The 11,301-nt window shown below is 51.7% G+C and overlaps 1 protein-coding gene across 1 annotated transcript in view; it reads left to right on the top strand.

The window, feature by feature from the left end:
* LOC123383596 (liprin-alpha-1-like) overlaps window positions 1-11,301 on the top strand; it is a 163,665-nt gene that overhangs the window by 14,913 nt on the left and 137,451 nt on the right. Inside the window, exons 4-9 of the mRNA XM_045051541.1 lie at window positions 4,760-4,861; window positions 5,133-5,297; window positions 5,886-6,023; window positions 7,542-7,688; window positions 9,270-9,404; window positions 10,959-11,042. Of these exons, the coding sequence (XP_044907476.1) occupies window positions 4,760-4,861; window positions 5,133-5,297; window positions 5,886-6,023; window positions 7,542-7,688; window positions 9,270-9,404; window positions 10,959-11,042 (771 nt within the window). The remainder of the gene's footprint in view (window positions 1-4,759; window positions 4,862-5,132; window positions 5,298-5,885; window positions 6,024-7,541; window positions 7,689-9,269; window positions 9,405-10,958; window positions 11,043-11,301) is intronic.

The following is an 11,301-nucleotide window of genomic DNA, read 5'->3' on the forward strand; positions in this document are numbered from 1 at the left end:
AGTCCTGCGGTCTTCCCTGCGCCGGCCCCACTCACCTCGCAGCAGCTTGGCTGTGGGGCGGGGGGCGCCTCCTGCTGTGCAGAGATGCTGGCTTCCTGCCCCATCTGTGTACAATACGCCTCGCTCTCTGAGAATTCGGCCTTTCTTTCTGAATCTGTGTCCTGCCTGCTGGCCCTTAGGGCTGGGTGTTGCTGAGCAACTTGGTCACTAACTCCTTTGGGGAAACACGTATGCCTTGTGTACAAGGACCGTCAAAACTTCTCCTTTTCTGCTCCTAGGTTGCTCAGTCAGTTAAGCGGCTGACTTTGGCCCCGTCATGAACTTTTTCTTGGCCAGGGAACCCCCGAGACGGGCTCTGAGCTGACAGCCCAGAGCCTGGAGTCTGCTTTCAATTCCTTGTCTCCCTCTCACTCTGCCCCTCCCCTGCTGCTCTCCGTCTCTAAGAAATAAAGAATGACATTAAAAAATTAAAACAGAAAATCTATTTCTATTTTACTCTTTTCTGTTGTTCACAAAGGTCGTGCTTGCTTCGTTCTTCCCCAAGGATGAGTAGAGCTGACCGTAGAACAACTTGGTGTTCGGGGTTCCACCCTGCCCACAATTGAAAATCCATGTATAACGTTTGGTCCCCAGAACACTTAACTGTTCAAACTCTCCTGTTGTCCAGTAACCTGAGTAGAAACACAAACAGTGCATTAGCACCTGTATCTTGTATGTGTTATATACTATATTCTTCGAGTCAAGTAAGCTAGAGAAACAGTTTTACGTCACAGGGAAATAGGTGCACAGCTCTACGCTGCATGGATCCCTAAGTTTCTTCTCCGTTTGTTTCTAGAAGGAATTGTCTATCAGAACCCACATCAGTGCTGGCTCAGGTGACACACTACGCTGTTGTTACGTGTATCGTTAGCACTATGCATCAGAAATGGGAGGCATTGGAAAGATTCCTGTGTATTTACGGATGTCACAATTCATGCGTTACCAATGAAGGGTGAATGCTTCGTGATGGCCTGGTGTAATCAGTACGATTGCTTCGTCATGGCCTAGGAGAGACACGGGTGAATGCATGGTTACAAAGCTTTTCTAGCCTGCGGTTTTACAGCCAAATTCCTAATACAGTCTGGACACATTGTTACATTACAAAAACGGCCTGTGATAGTAGGCTGAGAGGCATTTTCTCTGGGCGGGGACAGAGAGGCCTGCCAGAAGGAAATGTCATTTTTTGAAAGCCAGGTTATGGAACAACACGTTATTCGTTTTATGTCAGATCTTATCCCCTTATGCCCATGTGAGGATAGGCTGTCCAAGTGCACACAAGTCTCGCACACGATGTTCCTCCTGATGAATGCTTAGGAGTTGGTGACACACATGCGTCCCGGGTGGCCTGGCTGCATGCTCCCTCGATTTTCACGCACAGACGTGTGGGTGGCAGGCGAAGTGGTTCACTGAGCACCTTGGTGAGGATTTGCTGTCTGGAAAGTGGCGGTGGGTCCTCACAAACGTGCTGATAGGCAGACCTGCACGGGGTGGGGGGGACCCGCTAGATGGGGCAGTCTTGGGCCTTGGGGCCTGGCGGTATGGGGGTGGAGGCGGGCACTGTCTGTGCAGCTTTCCAGAAGGGCCTTTCTGTTCCTGGCCAATGTTTCCGTAGACGGCTGGCTGGCTTTAGTCCCAGCGCCCTTATCACGGAAGGGTCCATGTGGGAAAGGAGCCGAGACTGTGCCGGATCACTCCTGGTGGCAGCGTGCTTTCCAGCGACGCCACTTCCATGCCGCCTTCCTCGCCCTCCGTCTGCTTCGCCAGATCTCCTCTCTGTGGTGTCTTCTTCTGTGACCTCCTCTGGGCTTTTCTCTGTGCTGGTGACCTTCTGTAGGATACGTATTTTGAATCCCTGCATCCCCCGACTCTTTTTCTTTTTCTTTTTTTTCTTTTTGCCATATTCTCATTCATGAGTTTCCTGATTGGCTGTGTCATAGGTCCTGGAAATCACGCATGTCGTATGGACAGTCATCTCTAGCAGGGATTTTTTGATTGTGTTGGGCTTGATGGTTTCCCCAGAGTTTTTTGTAACGTCCCTTGGCATCTTCCTGACTTTCATAATGTTCCCTCTGTGGCGGTTCTCTTTGGTAGCTTTGACTGTCCTTCTTGTAACGTGCCTGTGTCATGAGCCTCACAGGTCCTCGTGGCCCCTGGTCCGCAGGCTGACTTAGACCCGCTGCGCTCCGGAGCGAGTGAGCTGCAAGACACGTTTGGTGCTGACCCGTGGGGTTCTGGGTGGCCAGGACATTGTCCAATGTCAGAAGAACTTTGGAGGACAGTCTCTTGCTTTCAGCGTACTTCCTGAGTTGAGGGACAGAGCCGGGATGGAACTGGTCCAGGGCAAGGGCTCTGGTTGTGCAGCAGACCACTGGCCACTGGGACTTGTTGCCTTCAGGACCTTGGGGTGAGCTTCCTACACAGGGCCAGCCGCCCTGCTCACACCCCGCCCGTATCCGCTCAGTCGGTAGCTGCTTCACCCCTTCCTACCCAACATCTTGGCGCTCACTTGTCTTTCTCGTGAATAAATGTCGTTTGTGGCATTTTCCCCCCGACAGGGCACCTCCTTCTGCATGAAAAACCTGTGCAGGCAGCCATGGTCTCCTCACCTGATTTTCTTGGGTGTTCACTTTTTGTGTTGGAGTGGTTGACATGCGGTGGATGGTAGTTCCTGCTTCTCTGCAATCTTCTCTGGCGCGTCTGGGAAACTGTGTCCTTCTTCTTCGTGGTGGAGGCTGCTTCTCCTATCGTCTGGACCATTTTCAAATCCAAACCCCTTTCTAAAACCACCAAGCTGTCCTGTGCCTGCATTGAAATGTGCCAGTTTTCGATCCTTCCCTTCCTTCTGCCTTACGTCGTGATGTCAGGTCTTCACTTGTCTTGCAGTTTGAGTTGAGTCTGCAGGTGTGCCCGTCTCACAGCAGTCCTACATCCACAGAGATGCCACATCTTCCACACGAGACACAAAGATGTCTCACAAATAGCACCAGGTTTTTGCATGTGCTGGGGTAGCTGCAGCGAGAGCTTCGAGAATTTCCCTTTCTTTGTGCCTCCATGGTCCTCACGCTGGCCGGCTGGCAGCTGCAGCTGTGGACCTCAGTACATGTCAGGCCATTCAGCCTTTTCTTGTCATACCATGAGTCTTTTCTGCATCGCGGGAGCACGTCCAGCATCCCTGGGGACACTTCAAACGGGTCCCGGGCTGTAATTAAGGTTCATGGTATTGCCCTTATCACGGTGAAAATGACGCAGGAACCCTGAGAAATCACTTCTCCTGTGGTGCTTGATTTACTGGAGAAAGGAAGTGCTTACCAAGAGCTGAGTAGCAGATTCGTGGATTCGTGCAACACTTGAGGGGACCTCAATAGCAACAGGAGGTGGTGCACCCTTCCCCCAGAGGACAGCGTCTGCTACAGCTCGTGTTATGCGGTTAGGACTTAATCCTGCGTCTCCACATTTGTTTGCCTTTCCCTTTACTGCAAATTGTACCATGTAGGTACGGTCTGTTTCTGTGTGCAAAATGATACGTTTTATCTTGTTAGAGTAGGTTTGTGTATGTTTTCAGAGAGGAAATGCTCTAATAGCCTAGTATCTGCGTACATTTCATGCACTCCTGGCCTCCCTTTTACTTACTAGTTTTGATACTTCGTAGCTGCTCAGCTCATCTGCCAGTCTTTCCAAACGTCACACATCTCCAGAAAAGTTTCCAATGTATTTATTGGAACAAAAATCCCCACATAGAAATGGGCCTGCACAGTCCTACCTCAAGGATCAGATAGGCTTCTGTGGGTTCACCTTGTCAAGTCAGATTGCAAGGAACGTGTTCAGTTCTGTGATAACATTCCCGTTGATTTGGAAAGGGTTAATTTATGAAAGAAATTGAAGTATGTCACCAGTTTGTACTTGGATTTTCTAGAATTGCTGAAATCAACATCTCTCTTTATTTGGAATGTCAGTTGTTAAGTGAACGTTTATCCCCTCGTTTGTCCTACAGAGACAAAAGCTCTGGGGCGCCTGGGTGTCTCAGGGCGTTAAGAGTCTGACTCTTGGTTTCAGCTCAGGTCATGATGTCATGGTTCAGGGATTGAGCCCTGCACCGGGCTCTGCGCTCGACTGACTGGAGAGTGTGCGTCCACCTCCTTGGAGCCCACCTGTACGCCATGTCCTGGGCGGGCGCTCAGTATTGTGGGAGAGAAACCCCACGCGGGGTGGTGGGCCCTGGCATCACTCTCCTCAGAAACCCTTCCTCCATAATATTTCCTGCTTGACTAAGGAAAGAAGTCGTAAACTCGCCCTTTCGTCAAGAGTCCTACCATCATTTTTGAAAAGTCCATTGGGTATGGTTGAGTCTGATTGAGCCAGGGGTTCAGGCTAAAACAGCAGCTTTTGAGTACCGTCAGCCTTTCCCCACTGCCGCTCCACAAGCCTGCTTGCCAGATGAGGCCAGAGGCTGCAGATGGGCAGGAGGCTTCTCGGCCTGTTGCTCCCGAGTCAGCAGAGTTCCTGAGTCCTAGACCTGCCAGGCACCTGAAAATGTCTGTCCCCTTGAGTGTCGGTCCCTCCGAGAATCCCCGGAACTCCTGTGGGTGGTGAGGAGGGGACTGGTGTGTGTGATGCTACTTGAGGGTGGTGGGTGCTGGGACTCTGGAGGGCCACGGAGGCCTGGTGTGCTCTGGTAAAGACCCCCTGTGTCTCTCCACTTTTGTCCCCTCTCCGACCCCAGGAGTGTGCAGCTCTCGCTGCAGAGCTCCACACCTGCAGGGAGCTACTCGTGCAGAGAGAGGAGGAGATCGCCAACCTGAAGGCGGAGAGAAACAACACCAGGGTCAGTAGGCGCACTGCCAGTGTCTTTAAACACAGGACACCATTCACTCCCCTTGTCCACATGTCCCCATGGAGTTGGCTGGGACCTATTTTTCTCAAACCTTCTTTGATCCGTGAGGAGGAGTAAGGCTATTTTAACACATTCGAGGGGGTGGCTCCCTACCTGGGAACTGAATTGAAGGGATTCAGACTTGGTTTTGCATTTGGTGAACTTGAGGCCCGGAATTGAAGGTGTTCTTGAAACACGGTGTTCCTTTTGCCTCTCCCGCCAGCTGCTGCTGGAACATTTGGAGTTCCTCGTCTCCAGGCACGAGAGAGCTCTTCAAAAAACCATCATCGGGCGACAGGCGAAGACTCCGGCCGGCGTGTCCAGTGAGGCGGAGGTGCTCAAGGTCCTCAACTCCATATTGGAGAAGGACAAAACCGAGGCTGAAACGGTGTGCCTAGCCACGGCGGTTCTCAGTTTGTGCACATGCTGTGTGTTCTAGGCACACTTTGTGTGTTTGTGTGACTGGAGTTTCCTTTTCATCTTCTTGAATTCTTGTAAGAAGACAGGTCTGTATGGTTAAAAAGCAGTAGTTGGTGGAAATGTTGTGAGTATCGATTGGCTAGTACAAATTGCATAATGTAATTTATTTCGGGGAAGATTTGTCTCCAATGTAAAATTGAAAGCGGTTAACAAGCAAGTTTGTGAACCGGAGCATCCGTGAAAAACCTTACCAGCATTCTGTCATGTTATTTGAGTCGAAGGGGATCTTAGGGTCACTGTATAGTAAGGACTAATGAAACACCTCTGTGTACAAACTCAATCCCTTTGTTTCCAGGTGAGAGAGCAGCTACGTGTGGCACTGGAGGGGTGTAGTTTCGTAGAAGAAGAATTAGGGGCCACACGCAGAGTTCAGCTGCAGACATCATCCCAGGATTTGATTGGAGGGGGTTTCCTTTTTATCCATTGTTTTTAAAACAACATAGGAAGACTAGCAGTGGGGGCCCTCACATGTTGCTTCCCTTTCTGAGTTTCAAAGGTGCAGAGCCAGATGAAAGAGCTCCTGGCTACCCTGTGCACTCTCGTGGCCAAGCTGGAAGAAGACCTGGACATCTCAAGGAAAGACCTCATCCTTTCTGAAGCAATGAACACCATATTACAAAGAGATGTCCGTGAAGTGAGTGTCATTTGAGATGGCCACGCCGTCGTCGAGCTAAACGTGGGGTGTTTGGTTCGGCCTTGCCCAGTGTGCCTTCGTCTCCCACGGGTTTTGAACGTTTGGAGTTTGGTAGAAGTAGCAGCAGAACGGGACGTGATTCTGGGGCCTGGGCGGGCTGCCTCCCCGTCTGCGTGGTGGAATCTGTCCTCCCTGGGCTCTCCCCTGCCGAGGCCTGGCGGGCAGGCGGCGGAGTGGCCTCGGGTGTGGAGTGTGGGCCACCTGAGCTTGGCCCATGCCGTGCTCTCGGTCCATTTTGGGAACACACTCGGCACGTAGGAACCAGCGTGGTGCTGCCAGGTCGTTTCCGGGGGCACGACCTTGTGAGGGCGGCTCTGCCAGGGGCCGTCACGGCCGCCTCTGCCGCCCTGCCCTCCTCCCAGGGTTCCGTGCTCCTGGTCGTGGTGGTCAGAGTGAGCGAGGGGCAGCCCGCCGGTCCTGGTGTAAGGTCATGGAGGAGTGCGGCCGCTTCTGCACGTGTGGTCGTCGATGGGAATCTGATCATTGTCACAGAAACTAGTAAGGGTAGGATGGTTTCTCTGTGCCTCCTCCTGTCACTGTGAGCTGCCCTTTGCGGACAGTCCCCGCACACCCCACCCCCAGCCCGGCAATGCCACCTCGGGAAGACCCTGTCAGACCCTCGAGGGTGTAAGTGCACGAGCAGTCTGTTTAGTACCTCAGTGTGGGTGAGATCGTGTCAGAATTTAAAACAAAAGTATTTGCAGAAATTCTATAACCCGTTCAGTGAAGTTGTTGTTTGGCAAAGGTGGGGAGAGACCCCTCAGCAGAGTTCAATATGCAGAGAATTTAGAAAATCATTTCTTAGGACTCATCACTTTCACTCCTGAGACTGCTGACATACATTGCTTAGTAAACACGGAGGACTGGAAGAGGAATCTTTCCGGTGTTGGACAAGAAAGGCAGGGCAGGACGTTCTGGTTCCATTTGCAGTGTCAGACACCATGGGATACAATGTTGTTACAGGGTGAGGCTACAGAAGATGACTTCCAGTTATATGAAAGGTGGAGTTTGGCTTCCATTTGTTAACACTGCTGCTTCAACTTTGTGGTAATTGGATGAGATTTCATCCACCTTTTCCCCGGGAAAAAGGATGGTTGTCTCATGGTGTGTGCCTCCAGAGGCAAGTCGCTGTTCCGTGGAAAGCTGAACGGTGTCCGGAGGCAACCGAGGTTGTGACTTCCGGGAGACTTTATTATCCGTTTGTCTTTGAACACATGGGAAAGAATAAGCCTGGGTAACTGGTCAGAATCCCGAGCAGCCTCCGCACTGTCGGCACAGAGCCTGACGCGGGGCGCCAACTCACAGAGCGGCACCGGCTGAGCCACCCAGGTGCCCCGAGGATGCTACTTTTCTGTTTGTTTGGAAAATGAGGATTTCGCCCGGTTTTTGTGTCTGCAGTGTCTTAATGTGTCGTACGCTAACTCTTTCCCTGTTTTCCCTCTGAAATACCTGCTGTAGGCCATGGCCCAGACGGAAGACATGCAAGACAGGATCACTACCCTTGAGAAGCGCTGCCTCAGGGCACAGCACGAAGCCACCTCTCTGCACGACCTCAAGGATAACCTTGAAAACGAGATCGCAAAGAAGGACTCTCTGCATCGACAGGTCGTTGGTTTCGTTGAACTTCATTCCACTTTTATTAATTACAAGTCAAGTTAAGGACCAAGTGTCAATGTCAAGGTTTTAGGATCTTAGAATCTTGTGTTGACCAGCAGGGTTACTTCAACGTCCAGGGTTTAATTCTTTCGAATTTTACGAAGCATGTTATGGGGCTCCCCTCCTTGATTCCTTCTTTGTCTTGTCTTACATGCACGTTACTCTGTTGCCTGTTAGCACTGTTTCCAAAGGAGCAGGGAGTGGCCGGGATTGTGGAGGCAGCTGGCCATTTTGGTTAGTACCTGAGAACGGGGGGAATGGCAGGTGCAGAAGCACAGTCTGGCGTGAGGCTGTGAGACCCTGTGTTTTGGGAAGCAGCACGTCTCTTCCTTGGTTGTCTCAGGTCATCCGGCATTGAACAGGAAAACCACATCCAGCTTCTTGGAAACAGAGTGAGTTTGCCTGGTGTGTTTGTCAAATGTGTCAGTCGACCCAAAATGATAATCAAAGTGAAATACTAGGAAGCCATTAAAATGACATGGAGGAATGCTGTTTGAGAGCACGTAACATGTTCCAAGTCATGAATGTATAGGGCAGATCGTGAAATACTATGTGTACAGCATGTGATTTATTTTGGAGGGTTTTAAAGCATGATACGCGGTCTGTATATACACACAGAGCCATATGCACACAGAAGATGGAAGGAGTCTGTGGCAACACATGTTAACCTTGCAAAAACCTTACCTTATACATGATTTTTAAAATGATTTTATATAATTTTAATGTTTATTTATTTTTGAGAAAGGGAGCCAGAGTGAGAGAGAGAGAGAGAGAGAGAGAGAGCGAGCATGAGCAGTGGAGGGCAAGAGAGGGAGAGAGGGAGACACAGAATCCAAAGCAGGCTCCAGGCTCTGAGCTGTCAGCAGAGAGCACGAGGCGGGGTTGACCCCGTGAGCTATGAGATCATGACCTGAGCCGAAGGTGGACGCTTAACCGACTGAGCCACCTCGGCTTCCCTAAAAGTCCTTTAACAAAAAATCTCGTGTCTAAGTTTTCCACGTTGAAGTTTTCCACGTTTTTGGTCAAGAGGGAGAGTGTTTTTGTTGAATAATGGTACACTTCCAAAAAGAACTCAACTGGCATCAGGCATGCTCTCAGAAGCTCTGTGCTGGCTGATGTGCCCACCTCAGAATGTCCTATGTAGCGAGCCCTCGGACCCCAGTATAAATACGTTTACGAAGGGTTAGGTCCGAACCCTTCTCTCCTTAACTGGTCAGGAAGAGCGAGCAAGCTCCTCCAGAAGATGGGTTTTCTTTACTGTGTGGGAACTTTGTCTTTGGAAAGACTTCTTTGAAGATACTGAAGAAGAGCAAAGAGTTTGGCAAGACATGTTTTGCGTAGTGAAAGGAGGACCAAGGCAGTGGGTGACTCCTTGCAGAAAGGAAAGGTTCACTCTGAAGCACCTACCAAACTGTTGGCTTCCGTCAGAACTAACAGTAGATCTCTGCATTTAGATTTTGTTTCACTTTATTAAAAATGGAAACGGAGAGAAGACTTGCTACACTTTGATGCTTTGCCTTCATGTCCTAGACTGCGGATCAAAACCGCCAGTTGCAAGAGCGCCTGGAGGTGGCGGAGCGGAAGCTGCAGCAGACCCCGAGGAAGGCCAAGTCGCTGCCCGAGGTGGAAGCCGAGCCGGCCCAGAGGGAGGCCACCCTCTGCAAGGTGGGGCCCCCGTTTCCTTCTGGGTCCCATGGTGGGAATGTCATTTTCAAGGCGGTCCGTTCTCGTATCTCATTTCTCACCGGTAACGTCGGCGTGCCAAAGTCCGCGAACCAGCTGAGATCTGTTTTCGGGGCTACTTTGTCTGAGATTGGAATGCTTTTCAAACGGCAGGCATCATCCCCAGTTTTGTTCCCTCCGGTTTTGTCCGACGTGTGCTGTTTGCCGTTGGCTGCATCTAAGACTCACTGCTTTTCAGAGTTAAGTCAGCGACTCAGAGCTCAAGATAGTAGCCTTGGGCAAGAGAAGGACAGGGGTGCCTGGCTGGCTCAGTCAGTGGAGCTTGGGACTCTTGGTCTCAGGGTCATGAGTCTGAGCTCCCCGTTGGGTGTAGAGCTTACCGAAGGAAAAAAAAAACAAAAAAGCATAGAATTTTTCTGAGAAATGAGAAAATCCTATCCTCTTTTAAACACAATCGTTTTTATTTAAAAAATTCTTAAATGTTCATTTATTTGACACAGACAGAGAGGGCGAGCCTGGGCACATACATGAGCAGGGGAGGGGCAGAAAGAAGGAGATAGAATGCCAAGTAGGCTCCATGCTATCGGCACAGAGCCTGACACAGGGCTCGAACGCCCAAACCTTGAGTTCATGACCTGAGCTGAAGCCAAGAGTCAGAACCCGACCGACTGAGCCACCCAGACACCGCTGTAAGAAATAAATCTTTAAGGAATTCACTCGGAGGTTCCACAAATAGAGTCGAGGAACATGCCAGACACAGTCCCTGCCCTCCCAGTTCTCACAGCCCTCACCACCCACGGACGAAGGCAGCAGTTGAAGAGGTAGTTTCCAGACATAATGTAGTCGGTGCTGGGATCGAGTGATGCACACAGGACGAGGGAGCACATGACTGGGCAGCCAGTCCATCCTTCCAGAACCTGGGCTGAGGGAACCTGTAGCAGGGAGCCTGTCGGTGCTTCTGTGTCACCGGTTCCAGTGCAGTGAGGGTCCCAGTGGGAAGGGGGTGGGTTCGTCATGGGATAATGACCCTCAAGGCTGCCATCAAGTCGGGCAGGCGGCATTGGGCGCCCACAGGCCCAGGCTCCAACAGAGTCTCTCCTCCTTTGTGATCTGCATGTCAAGTCTCCGTTTCTTTTCTCACCTGTCCTCTCTCCTGTCCCTGGTCAGCCGTGTAGCCCGACCCTTTGTCTTTGGACACTGTGCTGCTGAGGAAGCTAAATTGTTGGAAGTAACTTCCCAGGTTAGGAAGGCAGCACGCCTGTTTGCTCTTTCCGCTTGCTGCTTCCTCCTGTCCGTGCTGAGTGGACAGGGGTGTCTGCCGGGGGACGAGGCACCGTCCAAGGATCCGGGACCCGGGGTGGGGACGAGACCATTGCCTACCCCCGGTCACCAGCATGGAAGCCCACTGCCTCCCACTGGGACGCATGAAGCCGGTAGGGACTGTGAGCAGGCGGAAGGCCGCTCACAGCCTGTCGTGCATAGGCCCAGCGTGTGGTGTGGGGCAGCCAGCTCTTCTGACCCCACTGTCGCCCACAGGCCGAGCAGAGGCGTGGCAACATCGAGGAAAGTCTGCACCAGATGGAGGCCCAGCTGGAGGAAAAGAACCAAGAACTGCAGCGGGTACGTGTCCGGGCGGAGCAGCCGCGCACCTGGCAGTGGTTGAGGATGAGGCGCAGGCTGGGGGTGTCGGGGTAGGGAGCGGTCCCTTGTTTCCCACTTCTCCCCACGTGGACGCCAGGCCCCTCCTCGATCCCATCAGGGGTACAGTGCACTCTTGTGCGAGTTGGATGCTAGTGAACACTCCTAGCATATGGACAATGTTCTCTGGACGCTGGGGCCCCGTAGGCAGTGCCACCTAGGGGTGGAGGCACCCGCACAG

Source organism: Felis catus (assembly GCF_018350175.1).
Source record: "Felis catus isolate Fca126 chromosome D2 unlocalized genomic scaffold, F.catus_Fca126_mat1.0 chrD2_random_Un_scaffold_46, whole genome shotgun sequence".
NCBI classification, from domain to species: domain Eukaryota; kingdom Metazoa; phylum Chordata; class Mammalia; order Carnivora; family Felidae; genus Felis; species Felis catus.